At 58.3% G+C, this 16,615-nt stretch overlaps 2 protein-coding genes across 4 annotated transcripts; both read left to right on the top strand.

The window, feature by feature from the left end:
- The first annotated feature begins 2,824 nt into the window (after positions 1–2,824).
- INAFM1 (InaF motif containing 1) lies at positions 2,825–3,939 on the top strand. The gene has a single exon (XM_048832928.2). The coding sequence runs from the start codon at positions 2,950–2,952 to the stop codon at positions 3,349–3,351; it is 402 nt and encodes a 133-aa protein (XP_048688885.2). The 5' UTR covers positions 2,825–2,949; the 3' UTR covers positions 3,352–3,939.
- A 4,152-nt stretch (positions 3,940–8,091) lies between these two features.
- On the top strand, positions 8,092–16,560 carry C5AR1 (complement C5a receptor 1). 3 transcript variants are annotated; one of them, XR_012665867.1, is made up of 3 exons: positions 8,092–10,135; positions 12,882–15,847; positions 16,428–16,560. XR_012665867.1 is itself a non-coding variant. In XM_048832906.2 (2 exons), exon 2 carries the CDS (start codon positions 12,902–12,904, stop codon positions 13,976–13,978), a length of 1,077 nt encoding a protein of 358 aa, XP_048688863.1. In that variant the 5' UTR covers positions 8,092–10,135; positions 12,882–12,901; the 3' UTR covers positions 13,979–16,560. The 3 variants fall into 3 exon arrangements, 2 of the variants coding, with proteins under 2 accessions (XP_048688863.1, XP_048688864.1); XM_048832906.2 differs by having other exon boundaries at positions 12,882–16,560; XM_048832907.2 differs by lacking the exon at positions 8,092–10,135 and adding an exon at positions 10,169–10,784 and having other exon boundaries at positions 12,882–16,560.
- The last annotated feature ends 55 nt before the right edge of the window (positions 16,561–16,615 follow it).

Genomic DNA, 16,615 nt, shown 5'->3' with positions numbered 1-16,615 from the left:
CCGTCCGTCTTGATCCCCCAATGGGGAACCCGATCGTGAAGACCCCCGTCTGGTCGGGGACAGGAGTCTTGGCGATGCCTGGCTCCCGCTTCAGCTGCTCCCAGATCCTGCTATAGCCCCAGTTGGGGTCAGGAATCTGTTCCTTAGAGCGGTCATCCTCCTCCAGCTGCACGATTAACTCTGCTTTGGTGAACTTTCCAATGCTCAACCCTCTCTTTTTGCACAGGGTTACAATGTCCTTCTTAAGGAGACGGTGACAGGCCGTCACTCCGCTCCTCCCAAGTTGTTGTGGACTCACAGGCCCGTGTGTTCTCAGCTCCCCACGGTTTCCAGGGAGAACCCCTAGTGTGTCAGCCCTTCTCGAGGTCACCACCTCTTTGCCAGGGTCGAGCTGCAGACTCCTCCGCCCCTTGGACTGCTCGCTGCAATCCCCAGGGGAACCCTGTTACTGCACAGTCCTTCTCGCTGGTCACACACTCCCAGGGGTTAACCGCCCCCCGAAACCGCTCCTCTCTGAGCCTTCAGCAGGCCTGGTCCTCGGCAATCCCCCTTCGTGTTACTGCTCCCCAGTCACTTACTGCAGGAAGCACCATCCACGGGGTGCAGTACATCCCACCACTGCCACCAGTTGTCACGGAGTCCCTGGGCGATGCTCTGGAACTGCTCCCCATGAAGCCAGTCAGGACTCTGGGGCAGTCGCCTTTCTGTGAGCAGCCTGTCTTCAGGACACGCAGCTCACACAGCTTCCACCTTCCTGGGTCTGACCTCGGAGCATTCAGCATCCTCTGCCCCTCCGTGCGCTTCCCACAGCGAGTCCGCTCAGGCGGGGCTCCTGGGGAAGCCAGAGGGTCCTGCACCCCAACTTCGCAGTCAGACGTGACTCTCAGCCAGCCAGTAAAACAGAAGGTTTATTAGACGACAGGAACATGGTCTAAAACAGAGCTTGCAGGTGCAGAGAACGGGACCCCTCAGCTGGGTCCATTTTGGGGGGCAGTGAGCCAGACAACCACGTCTGCACTTCACTCCATGTCCCAGCCAGCCCCAAACTGAAACTCCCCCTCCAGCCCCTCCTCCTCTGGGCTTTGTTCCTTTCCCGGGCCAGGTGGTCACCTGATTCCTTTGTTCTCCAACCCTTCAGCTCTCACCTTGCAGGGGGGGAAGGGCCCAGGCCATTAATTGCCAGGAAACAGGGTGTCGGCCATTCTCTGTGTCCAGACTCCTGCACACACATGCCCTCTAGGGCTCTGCAATGATCATACACCCTTACCCCACCCCCTAGATACTTAAGAACTGCCTAGGGGAAACTGAGGCACCCCCACACTATTCAGAGGAAACATTAAGAACAGTCCCACTTCGTCACATCAGCTGACTTCAGGGCCAGCTACTCAGGCGACCCACGGGCCACAGTCAGCAACACCAGCCGCTACTGGAATGACCTGGAGCCAGCTGCTCCAGTGGTCCCTGGGGCCAGCTGCACCAGCCAGTGCTCGGGACACTCTGGGCAACTGGCTCTGGGGACTGCCCAAGCAGCAGTCCTGGGGGCAACCTCGGGGAGCGCCAGAACAGTGGTCCTAGGGGTGCCCTGGGGACCGTCCGAGCAGCAGGGGTCCTGGGGCAGCTGGAGCAGTGGCCCCAGGGGTGCCCGGAGAGCAGTCCCGGGAGCAGCAGCTGTGGGGCAGTCAACCCCCAGCACTGGAACAGCGGGGCCCCAGAAGTAGAGGTTTAGACGGGTATCTTTGGTAAAACTCCTGGACAGGTCACAAGCAATAAATAAAAATTCACTATCTGTGACCTGTCCAGGACTTTTACCCCAAATGCCCGTGACTACATCTTAGCCTTAGCACTAATGCACGGAGCTCCCTGCGCTGACTGGGTTACAGCACGGAGCTGGGTTCTGTTCCCACCTCTGCCACAGCGCTGCTGGAGGACCTTAGGCAAATCCCTTCTCCCTGTGCCTTAGCTCCCCAGCTGTGAAAGGGATCAACTGCGGTGAGGGACGCCGGTCAGGCAGAGCCCTGGAGCTCCCAGCCACTGCCAGCTGGTGATGCCCGGAAGGGGGGAGGCCCCTGCTGTGCCGTGGTAGCCCCTGGAAGGTGCAGTGGGGCCAGGCACTGCGCCTACACTAGGCCCAGAGTCACTCCCTGGCCCCTGCCATGCAACCCCCCTGCTGCTGCTGGGATTCTCCAGGGAGGATTGGCCGCGTCATTGGGGTCCCTGGAGCCAGGCGTGTGGAGCTCCCCTGCCAAGGGGATGGCGCACCCGTGTGGAGCCTGCCCAGCGTGGGATTCGGGGCCGGAAGGGTGACAGGGATGTTGCTGCAGGTGGCAGGTGCTGACTGGTCAGGGATGGGGGTGCGGGCGAGGGTCCCCAGGTGCCCCAGAGCCGCGCACTCTTCTCCAGCCCAAGCCCCCTGCCCTGGGGTGGGGTGGAGAGGCACCTGTGCCGGGAGCGGGGTGGGGAAGAGGGTCCTTGCAGCCCCCAGAGCTCAGGGGGTGCTTCCTATTCCTGGGGGATGCATAGGTGTCCCTCCCTTCTTTGCTCTGCAGCCAGGCGCGGGCAGATTCCTTGGAGGCTGAGACTAGGTGCAGGCTCTGCAGTCAAAGAGATACCCCCACTCCCACAGCATTAAGGGGGGCAGAGCTCTGTCTCCTGGGGACCGGATGGGGTGGTGAGCCGGCAGGGCGCCGAGGGGAGGGGGCTGGTCTGGGCCCTGCCGCCGTGGGGGCAGTCTGGGTGGGAGAGGCTGGCATGGCGCAGGGGGGCCGGGGCCGGCCCAGCGCGGGGGGCGGGTCTGGCACGGGGCGGGTCCGGGTCCGGCACGGGAGTGGGGGCGGGGGAGAGGCGAGGCTGCCCAGAGCGGGCAGGGCTCGGACGGGGCCGGCAGGACAGGAGTTTCGCGGGCGCCCCGGGCCGCGCCAGCCTCCCCCGTGCGCCCTGGGCGCAGCCGGCATGAAGCAGCGGGAGGGAGACGGGCCCGGGCAGCCGGTGCCCCCCAGCTACGCCGGGGATCGGCCGCGGGGGGGCGGGAAGCTGCTGCTGGGGGGGGGCCGGGCCCCCCCGCGCTGGCTGCGCGTCGCCACCGTCTGCGCCTATTTCCTCTGCGTCTCGCTGGCCGCGCTGCTCCTGGTGATTTACTACGGGCTGGTGTGGGCGCCGCGGGGCCCCGGCGCGGAGAACGGCACCGCGCCCGGCCCGCAGGCCCCGCGGCTCTGCAACCACAGCGGGCCCGGGCAGCGGCTGCAGGCGGCGGGGGCCCCGGGGGGCGGCCCGCGGCCCGCGCAGGAGGAGAGGCGAGGGCAGCCGGGCCCCGCGGGGCGCACGGGCTGGAGAGGCCGCGACTGGACCCACTGAGGCGCCGGAGGATGGAGCCGCCCCTGGCCGTGGGACCGAGCCGGGGCAGGAGGCAGCAGCCCCCCCGGCGGGATGAGACCAGGACGGAGCCGGGGCCCGCGGCCTGGGCGCAAAGGGCTCCCCACGCATCGCTCGGGGCGCGGAGCGGGGACCCCCTCGGCGGCCGCAGGAGCCGGACGGTGGAAGCCCCAAAGCGCAGAGACGGCGGGGGGCAGGTGTCCCCCCCACTTCCGGGAGAGGCGCCCAGAAAAGTCCAAACAGCCTCAGGAGGCGGCCAAGGCCAGGCCCGGGAGAGGCGCAGCTGGGGCGGGGCCGCGTGTGGACTGGCTGAGCCGGGAGAAGGGCCTGGAGGCCCCCGGGGGGCAGGAGGCTAACCTAGCAGCATAGCCCCCCCGTCCCCAAGGCACCGTGTGCTGGCGCCGGCAGCCTGGGGTGCTTTGGGTGTCAAGGCCATAATGGACTCAGACTCCCAGGGCCACCGGTCTGTGGGGCCCGGACTGCGGGCCTTGGGCTCAGCAAATCCTGTATCCTTCTGTCTGTCTGTCTGTCTGTCTGTCTGTCTAATAAACCACTCGCTGCTCCTGCCCAGCCTGTGTCCTGCGCCGTGCCATTAAACTTACCCATGGGTAGGGGGCATGGGAGCAGGGGGCGGGGTGGGGGTGGAATTGCAGGGAGCAGGGTGAGGGGTGGGAGTTGCATGGAGCAGGGGGCGTTGCAGGGTGAGCAGGGTGGGTTGCAGGGAGCAGGGTGAGGGGTGGGAATTGCAGGGGGGTTGCAGGAAACAGGGGGAGGGGTGGGAGTTGCAGGGGGAGGGAGAGACCGTGTCACTTTAGCCCATTCCCATCTGTGGGAGTCGTCGCATCCAGACTGGCAGTCAGCAGATACCCTCCAGTCTCCATATTCCATACAGCATCGCACCCCCATGCAAAATTGATGCAGAAAGGGGTGTCCCTGGGCACTGCTGAAGGCTTCACAGGAATTTTTCATTCAGTATTGTGACGGGTTGGGTAACAGAAATCCCTTTGGGGCTGCCACCTGGTGTGCCTAGACTATGTCTGAGCCTGTTTTCCCTGCCAGCTTGGGACCTCAGTGCCCTGCCTGGTTTGAGCCAGACACGCTAGCCTGCTGCAACCCAGACCCAGGCCTGAACTACGTCCCCTGCAAGCTTAACTGAAAACAGCTTAAGAAGTGCTCCTGTCTCCAGCACTCAGGTACCCAGCTCCCAATGGGGTCCAAACCCCAAATACATCCGTTTTACCCTGTATAAAGCTTAAATTGTTTGCCCTCTATAACACTGAGAGAGAGATATGCACAGCTGTTTGCACCCCCCCCCCGGTATTAATACATACTCTGGGTTAATTAAAAAAGTAAAAAGTTATTTTATTAAATACAAGAAGTGGGATTTAAGTAGTTCCAAGTAATAACAGACAGAACAAAGTGAATTACCAAGCAAAATAAAACAAAACATGCAATACAGTAAGAAAACTGAATACAGATAAAAATGCCACCCTCAGAGGTGTTGCAATAAGCTTCTATCACAGACTGGATGCCTTCCTAGTCAGGGCCCAACCCTTTCCCCTGGTACAGCCCTTGTTCCAGCTCAGATGGCAGTTTAACATCAACTTTATCCATATGTAACAGAAATGGTTTATCACAATCAGCTTTGACTCAAACAGACTTTTTTTGGTAAGGTTTATCATGGAAATAACAATGTTACTGAATCCCTTTTCAAACTCGTGGTAATATTTGACTGGGTCAATAGTGGCTTGGGCCTTTCGTGATCTCGCCAGGAGTTCTAGAAAATAGCTAGTTTATCCCTGTAAGCTACGACCTGGTGTATCTTCTGTGCCAACGACTAGGCAAATCTTCCCCCCTCCCTTGTCAGCCAGGGTAATTTGCATCAAGTGACACTAGTTTTCAAATTCTCATCATTGTGCATGCCGCAAAATTTCTTTCCCTTTCTTAGAGTTGACTCATCCTTCCCGTCAGCAGGATCGGGTCCTTTCCCCCTCACCTTTCTCCTAGAGAGTTGAGAGCTGAACCTCCCTGCTTACAAGAACCCTTTGGCTGGCTAGGTGTGTCCACCAACTGCAGCCCCTCTGGGCTCCAAGCATCTACACAGATGCTCTCTTGCATTCTTGCTTTCAGATCTACCACCCCCGCCAGCTTAGAGACTGGACTCTGTTTACAGGGACATAATCAATCAATCCCTACCAACAAGTCAGAATCAGAATTCTGCTTACTCTCCACTCCCCACTCTTGGTTCCACATCGGAGCAGACGGGCCCGAGCCCACCTCTGGCCCCTCTCCCTGCTCCTAAGGGCTGAACTAGGCAATTTGCCCGCAGAGCCCTGGAGCTTCCTGTTCGCGGCGTTATAAAACCTCAGCGTTCGTTGCCTGTCGGCGCTTGGGAAAATCGCCTGCGCCCGGACGCAGCCCACGGGGTCTGGGCACACGGGGTGAGTGCTTGCTTAGCTCTGTGCCGCTGTTATGTTGATAAAACAACACTGGATCTTTTCAGGGGACAAGGCAATATGCCATGATTATTATGATAACACAATTTGATTTATAACCAATAGCTAATATCTAATACCTATATACCCATACCCAGTCGCACCCCCACCCAATGTTCTGCAGATGCTGTACAGTCACCTGTTCTGAACGTAGCTTGAGTCCGTAGCTTGATTTCGCAGCTTGGGATTGTAGCTCGTGGCGGCTAACTGTCCAGGAAAGCTGGGCACGAGGAAGAGCCAGGTCTCTGTCGATCGCGCACCGATGCCCTTCCATGTTGGCAGCAGAACGTTACCCAAAGTCTTCCATCTCCCCCATCCTTTTCGTAGGCTTCAGTTTGAACAAGCGTCTGTGGGCCTTGCTGTGTCACGCTGCCTCTGGGTCCTGTGTGGTTGATCACCCATCAATTGCAGACGTGACTTTCAGCCTTGGACCTGGCTTTGATCTTGTTTCCATTGCAACTTTGTTCTGTTTTTTTACGGTGGACTCTTCTCACTCTTCTCATGCATCCGACAAAGTGGGTATTCACCCACGAAAGCTTATGCTCCAATACGTCTGTTAGTCTATAAGGTGCCACAAGACCCTTTAAAAAGAACAGGAGGACTTGTGGCACCTTAGAGACGAACAAATTTATTTGAGCATAAGCTTTTGTGAGCTACAGCTCACTTCATCGGATGCTTGCAGTGGAAAATACAGTGGGGAGATTTATATACACAGAGAACATGAAACAATGGGTGTTACCATACACACCGTAATAAGAGTGATTGCTTAAGGTGAGCTATTACCAGCAGGAGAGTGGGGTGGGGTGGGGGGGGGGCACGGACCTTTTGTAGTGATAATCAAGGTGGGCCATTTCCAGCATTTGACAAGAACGTCTGAGGAACGGTGGGGGGTGGGGAAATAAACATGGGGAAATAGTTTTACTTTGTGTAATGACCCATCCACTCCCAGTCTTTATTCAAGCCTAAGTTAATTGTATCCAGTTTGCAAATTAATTCCAATTCAGCAGTCTCTCGTCCATTTATTCTTTTTACTGTCCAGTTTGACCAGTGTACATGGCAGAGGGGCATTGCTGGCACATGATCGCATAGATCACATTGGTAGATGCGCAGGTGAACGAGCCTCTGATAGTGTGGCTGATGTGATTAGGCCCTATGATGGTGTCCCCTGAATAGATATGTGGACACAGTTGGCGACGGGCTTTGTTGCAAGGATAGGTTCCTGGGTTAGTGGTTCTGTTGTGTGGTGTGTGGTTGTTGGTGAGTATTTGCTTCAGGTTGGGGGGCTGTCTGTAAGCAAGGACTGGCCTGTCTCCCAAGATCTGTGAGAGTGATGGGTCGTCCTTCAGGATAGGTTGTAGATCCTTGATGGTGCATTGGAGGGGTTTTAGTTGGGGGCTGAAGGTGACGGCTAGTGGCGTTCTGCACCTATCCTTGCAACAAAGCCCGTTGCCAACTGTGCCCACATATCTATTCAGGGGACACCATCACAGGGCCTAATCACATCAGCCACACTATCAGAGGCTCGTTCACCTGCGCATCTACCACTGTGATATATGCCATCATGTGCCAGCAATGCCCCTCTGCCATGTACATTGGCCAAACTGGACAGTCTCTACGTAAAAGAATAAATGGACACAAATCAGACGTCAAGAATTATAACATTCAAAAACCAGTCGGAGAACACTTCAATCTCTTTGGTCACTCAATTACAGACCTAAAAGTCGCAATATTACCACAAAAAGACTTCAGAAACAGACTCCAAGGACAGGTTTCAGAGGAACAGCCGTGTTAGTCTGTATTCGCAAAAAGAAAAGGAGTATTTGTGGCACCTTAGAGGAGAGACTGCTGAATTGGAATTAATCTGCAAATTGGATACAATTAACTTAGGCTTGAATAAAGACTGGGAGTGGATGGGTCATTACACAAAGTAAAACTATTTCCCCATGTTTATTCCCCCCGCCCTGCTGTTCCTCAGACGTTCTTATCAACTGCTGGAAATGGCCCACCTTGATTATCACTACAAAAGGTCCGTTCCCCACCCCCCACTCTCCTGCTGGTAATAGCTCACCTTACCAGATCACTCTCATTACAGTGTGTATGGTAACACCCATTGTTTCATGTGCTCTGTGTATATAAATCTCCCCACTGTATTTTCCAATGAATGTATCCGATGAAGTGAACTGTAGCTCACGACAGCTTATGCTCAAATAAATTGGTTAGTCTCTAAGGTGCCACAAGTCCTCCTGTTCTTTTTGCGGATACAGACTAACACGGCTGCTACTCTGAGAAAAGACTCTTTGCTGCTTTTACAGATCCAGACTAACACAGCTACCCCTCTGATGCTCTTCTCACTTTGTAAGGGCTGTTGTCTGCATCTTCAGCCGTTGGTGTTTGCACTTCACCTGATCAGGACAGGCTGTGGCTGGAGGTTGATTCCATTATCCATGCATCCCTCAGTCACACATCTGAACTAAGTTAATAAGGTTACAGCAGGTTTTGCAAAATGGACTAAGCATTTCAAAATGGAGTTTTAGTTACAATATGGAAAAAACAACTTCATTCTTTAGCTCTCCACTGCGGGCCCGGAGCCATCTCTTCTCGGGGGCGTGGTGGGGCCTTCCAGCGGGGAACAGCCGAGCCCATGGGGCAAATGCTGGTGTCTTCCAGCCTGCACTTCGTGGGCAGCAGCTCCTCCACAGGACATATTCAAAGGGTTTAGGGGTGAGATTCTGTCTGCTCCCCCCTGCATCCTCGTGCCAGAACTGGGGTGTGTCCCCCATGCAGCATTTCCCACAGCTACTGTGCTGAGCTGGAGAGTGGCATGGCCATCCGGGGGCACGGCCAGCTGGGACAACCCAGCAGGCGGAAAATGGGGCTCCATCAGGGTACAGAGCCGCAGAGAACAGAACCCAGGAGCCCTGTTGCTCTGACCACTAGCCCCTGCCGCTCTAAACCATTAGCTCCTCTGCCTAGCTCTGGGGCTAGGACCCTGGAGTCCTGGGTCCCAGTGCGGGGGAGGGGAGGTGGGACCCCCGGTGGCTAATGAAGAGACGGCCCAGGTGCCTGTTTTCACTCACACAGGTGCAATTGTGGGGTTTCTGAGGTAGGAACGCAGAAGCAGAATTAGGCCTGAAGTGGGCCCCTGCCCCGCCCCCTGCAGCTAGCAAAGGCCTCTCAGCTGGGAGGGCTGCAGGTAGCTACCCCAGAGGAGTCCTGTGTTCCTGCCCCAGCTCTGGGAGGGGGCTACAGTCTGAGGGGTCCCTCTGCTTCCTTCTCTCCTGGGTAGAAGGAGATGGAGGTAGGGCTGGTTCCTACCCACCCTCCTGTAGCTATCCCCCATTGCTGCAGCCTCAGCAGAGGAGACATCTGAATGGGCCTGGGCTGGAGTCCCCCCCAGAGGGTCCCTCAGGGCAGGGCCAAAATGCATCAATGGGGCTTGGGTTCTGTGGGTAGCGCCCAAGGTGCAGACAGCTGGGAGGCCCCATGGCAAGGAGCTCACAGCTGGGCGAGAGTGCGGGGCACTATGCCCTCCCTAGCGCTGCAGCAGGAAGCAGGTTGAGATGAGGTTTTTGCAAGGGGAGACTCTCTCCGGCCCCAGGCTGGCCCCAGCTGCCCACACTGTCTGCAGCGACATGGCTGCTGGCAGCAGACAGGTGTCCCGCCATGCCTCAGTGGCTCTGAGACGCCGGGGCGGAAGGCTCATGTGAGCCAAAACCTCACCCGCTTGGCTGGGTGAGTTAATCTCCCCAGGATGCAATTTGGTTCCAGACAGCCCCTTTGAGATCTCCTGTGTCCGACTCGTCTGTCTGCGCAGGGTCCCTCTGCCATCATCGCCCCCGTCCTGAGCAGGTGTGTGTCAGGCGGGGAGCTGAGAGTGTAACTTGCACTGTCATTTACCCCACGGCAGAGTGTAGCTGTTCTGACCCGGGGGGCGTTTCACGGGTGTAAACACCTGCATGACATGGTGGGGGATGGAGAACAGGGCCCTAGTGAGGCCCAGAATGGTTTAGGTGTGGGTGGCAGCACCGGGAATCGAACCCAGAGCTCCAGGAATGGGGGTGGAAGCCTCCACCACAGCCAGGTTCCTTTCTGGGCTGCCACCCCATCTCTGACCCCTCTCCCTGCTCCTAAGGGCTGAACTAGGCAATTTGCCTGCAGAGCCCTGGAGCTTCCTGTTTGCGGCATTATAAAACCTCAGCGTTCGCTGCCTGTCGGCACTTGGGAAAATCGCCTGCAGCCCGGACGCAGCCCGTGGGGTCTGGGCACACGGGGTGAGTGCTTGCTTAGCTCTGTGCTGCGGGCCCGGAGCCATCTCTTCTCAGGGGCGTGGGGGGCTTTCCAGCCAGGAACAGCCGAGCCCATGGGGCAAATGTCGGTGTCTTCCAGCCTGCACTTTGCGGGCGGCTTCTGTCCAGCCGCTCTGGCATTGTCATTATCTCAGACAGGCACAAGTTGCTGTGGTTAGGCTGGTTTGGGCCTCAAAGCTTGTTAAGCCGCTCAGGGCGTTGCTGAAAGTGGCCTGATCAAAGGAGGGTGTCTATCAGAATCCAGGTGAGGCGGTGCCACCCACCTTAAGTGCGGGCTCTGGGCTGGCACTCCTAGATCATTTGCTTTTTCCCCCCGGTCCCTTGGGCTTGCTCTGATAGTCTGCCCGCAAATCAGCAGCGCCTGCTCCCGGACCAGCCGTGTCCCAGGTCAGGGTTTGCCTGTCCCGGTGGCTGCATTTGGGGTAGGAGCTTTCGATAGGCTACGGGTCAGCCTGTGAGTTCTTGGAACGGTCTCGGGGTTTGTCCATGGTGTGGCAAGCCTGTTCGGTTTGATGCTGGCAGCTCAATTCCTGGCACCCGCGTCTTCTCTTCTCTAATGGGCAACCATTATTCGTCGCTGCAGCACAACAAGTCTTGAGCTGCCTCTGCACAGGTGAGGTTTTTGGTATGACTGAGGTATGAATGTAAAGTGGTGCGGTTATACTGGTGTCACTCCCGTGTAGACACACGTATTCCGCATCAGGGCAGCCACTTTTCAGGGTAGTTGAGGTTGCCTGGGGAGGAGTTGGCGCTAACCAGAAGAAGCCCCTCGGATACCTCAGTGCCCCCTTGGCGGCTTACCCCAGCGTAACGCAGTTGGTGGAACTGGTCACACTTCCCTTTGTGGACCAGGCTTGAGATTTTCCCCTGCACCAGGGATTTGGTTCTGGTTCTGGTTCTGTGTTTGCGAAACTGGATTGCTCTGTGGCTTGAAACTCTGCAGCATCGGAGCTGCTGTCTGCCTTGGGCTAAAGAGCCCCATTTCTGCACCTTTAGCTCTGTGAGAACTGTACATGCTGACATGCAGTCACCTGCTCTGGCCACTAGACTCCACTGCCCTCCCAGAGCTGGGGGGGATAGAACCCAGGAGTCCTGGCTCCCAGCCCCCTGCTCTGACCCACTAGCCCCCACGCCCCTTCCAGAGCTGGGAATAGAGCCCAGGAGTCCTGGCTCCCATCAGCCCCTGGGTAACCAATAGCTCCCACTCCCCTCCCAGAGCTGGGGAGCGAATCCGTGAATCTGAGGTTGTGCTGTTGCGCGATCACATTATTCCTGTCGCCAGCCTAAAGCAGGGGAGATGCCGAGCTCAGGCACTTGCTGCTACCCGTGTGGGGCCCGTCTCCTGACTGCAGCGCAGCGACCTGCACCACTCAGACGGGGGTTTTCACCGAGGGCCCACTCCTGTAGGCATTGCTGCCCAAGCCCCCGGATCAGGGCCCGCACCCGGAGAGAGTGCTTTATAAATAACGGTTGTTTTTTCCTACCTGCCCCAACGGCATGGCCTTGCTGTTTCATCACAGAAAGGAAGTGACATTGGGCAACTGGCTCCTCACTGAAGAGTCATTAGCCTCCAATGGCCATTCGCTGGCCTGTGCAAAAGGCACTGGGGGCCTCAGCCCAGCTCCCAAGAGGGCAGGCGCCCATCTACCCATTGGTGCCACCTGGGCCCCTGGGGGCTAGGCAGAGCAGAGAGACCAAGGACTGAGGTCTTGTCTGCTCTGGGGGTCCCAGCTACCCCCGTGCAAACACCGCTGTATGCTGTGATTTGCTTTCCAAGCAGCGTTCAGCCGGACCAGTGCAAACAATGGCGTAGCCTGTCTAGGCAAGGGGTGTGCAGCGGGGCAGGAACTGGGATCGGGGCACATTGCCAGTGCAACCAATGCCTGGGTGGGTGGTGGGGCTTGGATCCCATCTCATCCTGGAGGGGGTGCAGCCGGCAGGGCCCCGGGGACAGTGCTTGGGGGAAGCCGTCCTGGTAGCACCTAGGCAGCAGATTCACTTTATCCAGCACCAAATTCACACATGCTAATTCCTGCAGATTAAAATTAAAAACAAACCTGTGAGTGATTCCAGCTGCTCCGAGCCCCGTTTCCACCCGCTTCCCTGCAGTTTGGGGGCTTGAGGCGTTCCCAAGACCAGGGGGCTGCTAGCGGGGGTGGGGGTTGGTTTAAAACCAGGAACATTCTCAAGGGCAGGGTTTTTTCGGGGAGGGGTTAAGGACAGGGATGGGGGATGAACCCTAATAATTCATGGCCGTTAAGCCGCGGGCTGGGCTGCATGCTCCCCTGCAATGAGACTGGTGGGAAACATCGATTTTCCCTCCCAGTGTGGATGAGGCCAGGGCCTGTCTAGCATGGTATCCCGTCTGCGACAGTGCCCAGCACTATCTCACTCAGAGAAAGGTGTAAAACTCCTTGTAGCTCTGGAGCAGCCTGTCCGCAGGGAAAGGTCGTCAACACCTCTCAGTCAGTATAGATCCTGGCCACACTTCCTGAGTCCTTCCCAGCGGGACGCCAGGTGGTCTCGTGAGTACAAATGTTCAATTCTTTTTTAATAATCCTGCTAAGCTCCTGGCCTCACAGAGATCAAATGTCGGTGAGTTCCACAGGCCAATCTGGATCTGTGTTTTCATAAAACTCTGTGGTTACAGTGCCATTCCTGCAGAGTAGCAGGAAGTGACTAGCCTTTGTATTTTATTGTTTGTTTACAGGATACAGAGCCTGGTGCAGAATGAATGCCACCGAGCTGTATGTTGACTATCCTGACTGGAACAGTAACTTCACTGCGCCCGACTTCGACCTGCCGACTCCGCTGCCTTTCCAGCTGACCCCCGTCCTGTGGGCGTCTCTGGTTCTCTACTCCCTCGTCTTCCTGCTGGGCGTGCCGGGGAACGCGGCTGTCATCTGGGTGACGGGCTTCGGGATGAAGCGCACGGTGAACACCGTCTGGTTCCTCAACCTGGCGGTGGCCGACCTCCTCTGCTGCCTGGCGCTGCCCTTCCTGGCCGTGCCCGTGGCCCGCGACAACCGCTGGGAGCTGGGTGACTTCGCCTGCAAGCTGCTCCCATCCCTCGCCATCCTGAACATGTTTGCCAGCGTCCTGCTCCTGACGGCCATCAGCCTGGACCGCTGCGCCCTGGTGACCAGGCCCGTCTGGTGCCAGAACCACCGCACGACCCGGCTGGCCTGGGGCCTGAGCGGGGCAGCCTGGCTCCTGGCTCTGCTCATGACCCTCCCAACCTTCATCTTCCGGACGACGCACGCCAAGGCGTTCTCAGACAAAGTGATGTGTGTCTTGGAGTACACTCGCGTGTCCGGATACCAGACCGCCGTCGAGGTGTCCGTCGCTACCTTCCGCTTCGCCGCCGGCTTCCTGGTCCCCTTCGTGGTGATCGCCACCTGCTACGGCCTGGTCCTGGCCCGTGTCCACAGGAGCCGTTTCACCCGCTCGCGCAAGACCATTAAGGTCGTTCTTGTGGTGATCATCGGCTTCTTCGTGTGCTGGCTCCCCTACCACGTGGTGGGGCTGATCCTGGCCGCCCACAAGCCCAGCACGAGCCTGTTCAAAGGCGCCTTTGAGTCCGACCCCCTGATTGTGGGCCTGGCCTACGTCAACAGCTGCCTCAACCCCGTCATCTACGTCATCATGGGCCAGGACTTCAAAGACCGGTTCCAGCGCTCACTGAAGTCCATCCTCCGCAACGTGCTGAGCGAGGATTCACTCCACTCCGTGGCTGACAGCAGGAGGAAGACCAGATCCACGCTGGAGACCAAGTCCACAATGGAGGACCGGAGCATCGGGGTTTGAGCTGGGGAACGGGCCCTCAGCAGCCCCACCGCAGGCCGGGCTTGTGACATGGCAGGCGACAGCTGCCTCCCCTTTGCTCGCTGTCGTTACCCTGGGGGGTCCGTGTAGGGCACACAGCCGTGTGGCCACCGCCCCTCGCATGCCCCAGGCCCCTGCAGGCTGTGGGGCGGGACAGACGGTGATTTAATGCATGGTGCCTCCTCTATATTTGCATATCTGAATATTCATGCCCTCATTCTCCTATTTCCCCATCATCCAACCCTTTGGAGCCTCACACTCCTTCCAGCTCCTGCCTTGATTCCCCCCAATCTCCAGTGCCCCATGTCCCCCTGCCCCAAATTTCTCCTCCACCCCTTCCCCCCAGTCTGGCGCCACCCCCAGCAATCCCTCTGCCAGAGAGACGTGGCTGGAGCGCTCTACAACCAGATCTCCATGGCTACAGGCCACATGCTGGGTGGGTCTCCTCTCTGGCTAGGGTCCTCTCTGTGGTTGGAGACCTCCATGCCGTGGGGTCTCCTCTATGGCTGGGGTCCTCCGAGGGAGATCTATAGAGATCTATAACTATAGAGACGTGGCGCACGGAGCTTCACCCTCAGCTCTGCAGCTGTCCCAGGCAGGAGCCCTCAGCCTGGGCCCTCCTCTCCCAAGCTACGGAGGTAACGCCTCTGCCGGGCAGCAGTAGTAGCCTGTTACCCTCTTATGCAAATCAACCATGAGAGGGCGACAGAGACCCACCCTCCCTAGCGCTGGGCTTACAGAGACCCAGAGCTGCAGGGCGTGACTCTCCCTGCCCCTCATGCAGGCGTCGGCACCAGCCCTGGGTGTGACGCACAGGTCAGAATGGGGCAGCGTCTGGGCACGCACGCTGCAGGGGTGCAACTGAGCACCTGAGAGCCAGGTGCCCATGTGCATCCATGCAAGCAGCCCCTGTGCAAGCTGCTGCAAGCAGCATCCACTGGGGGAAGATTACGGGAGAGTTTCTAGCTTCCCACCCCTGTTGCCAGAGGCTCCGAATTTTCTGTAACTTCCCCGTTTTAGTGCTGGGATTTTGGGGTTGGGTTTTTGGAGCCAACCACTGCCCCCCCCGCCCAGCACCCCACAGGGGCACCGTCCTGGAAATGGTGGTGGTTTGGGTTTTGTGTCGTGGGGGAGGATGACTGGCAGGAATTCACTGCCCTCCTGCTACAGGGCCCGAGCCAGCCCCGACAAGGGGGCAAGTTGTTGAGGTTACAGGGCTGCGTGCACCTCTGCCACGCCAGGCGTGGGGCACAGCACCCTGTGTAGCAGCCGTGCTGACCCAGAGGGTCTGAGAGAGTCCTCTGGGGCTTCCCTTTGGGAGCCTGTGCCCAGCAAGCCAAGGTATTGTTTGTTTTAACAATGGGAACAAAGCATGGGGGGGGAAGGGTTTTAAAAACACAGTCTGCGACCATTTTTTCCGTACCTAAATCCACTCTGTGATGGGGATCTAGACAGAGCCGGCGTCGTCAGTTGCCCCAGCGGCTCCTGCATGTCACCCTGGCCCCCCAAACAGCCCCCCCCAAGGAGATGCTAGTTACAAACTGCTCGAGCCCCTTTGCTTGCTGGTGTGCCCAGGCCTTGGGCTGGCCTGGCGCTATCTCCTACCAGCACTCGGGCATTTGCTGAGCAGTGGCTTATCTTGAGCTGTCCTGCCTCCTTCCCGCTTTATTCTGCGGCCAGACGCCGGCTGAGCTGAACCAATAGCTTCATCCCGCAACGTCCACGGACAGCGGGGCCATTTCTTGTCAGGGCATGGCTCCAGCTCCGCCACCCCTCGACTCTCGTCCCTCCTGAACACCGGCCTCTGGAGCAGCTGGGACTGGCCGGGCAGAGATGGGAGACTGAGGCAGAGTGAGTCCTGCCCTGATCCGTGGGCCCAGAACCCCCAGGAGGCCTCACCGTGACGCTCCCTCCGGCCCCGTGTGATTGTGCATTGCTCCGTCAGGGCTTGGCAGCCCCGGCCCCAGCGGCTCCCCCTCGCCCCTGGGCTGAGGTCCCCCTGCCCCGGCCGATCAACAGATGGCTCTGTGGCTTGATCCTTGGCTCTACGCCTTCCTCCGTGAGACTGTACGGGGCTGTGCTGCCAGTTACCCAGGCGAGGCCCCTGCACTGCCTGCTGGCTCGGCACCAATGTGTTCCTGGGCGTATGTCCAGGTTTGCCATAAACACAGACGTGGCTGCTGCCGGGTCTCTCCTTGACGATGAGTGTGCGGGGCCTGGGGGCGGGGTGGGCATGAAGCCACCTGTTTATCTGCCGGGGCAGGGGGACCTCAGCCCAGGGGCAAGGCACCCGAGGGGCTGAGAATGGGGCTGCCACACCCTGAAGGGAGCGTGCGGGGGGGGTGTTTAGCGGTTCATGGAGCTGTCCACAAGGCTGAGCGTTTCGGGGCGCTGGTTCCACGCACACTGTCCGGGGTTCTCTCTTTGCCAGGGTCCCCGCCAGCAGGGCCTACGCAGACCCGTGCATGCACCTTAGGAATCCCGCCCTCCCAGCACGCGGTGCTGCTCCCAGGAGACCAGAGGAACCACGCCCCTGTGCGATGAATAAATGTGCCTCTTTGTCACTGCGTTTGAGTTGGCATTGGGATGTTGGACAGCTGCTTATGGGTTAAAAACTGA

The sequence above is a fragment of the Caretta caretta genome, chromosome 23 (assembly GCF_965140235.1).
Source record: "Caretta caretta isolate rCarCar2 chromosome 23, rCarCar1.hap1, whole genome shotgun sequence".
In the NCBI taxonomy this organism is placed as follows: domain Eukaryota; kingdom Metazoa; phylum Chordata; order Testudines; family Cheloniidae; genus Caretta; species Caretta caretta.
Note: the sequence above shows the minus strand (reverse complement) of the source record. Positions and strands in the feature narration are given on the sequence as shown.

Excerpts from the sequence above, each read along its gene's own strand:
- C5AR1 (XM_048832906.2), top strand. The coding sequence starts at position 12,902 with ATGAATGCCACCGAGCTGTATGTTGACTATCCTGACTGGAACAGTAAC.
- INAFM1 (XM_048832928.2), top strand. The coding sequence starts at position 2,950 with ATGAAGCAGCGGGAGGGAGACGGGCCCGGGCAGCCGGTGCCCCCCAGC.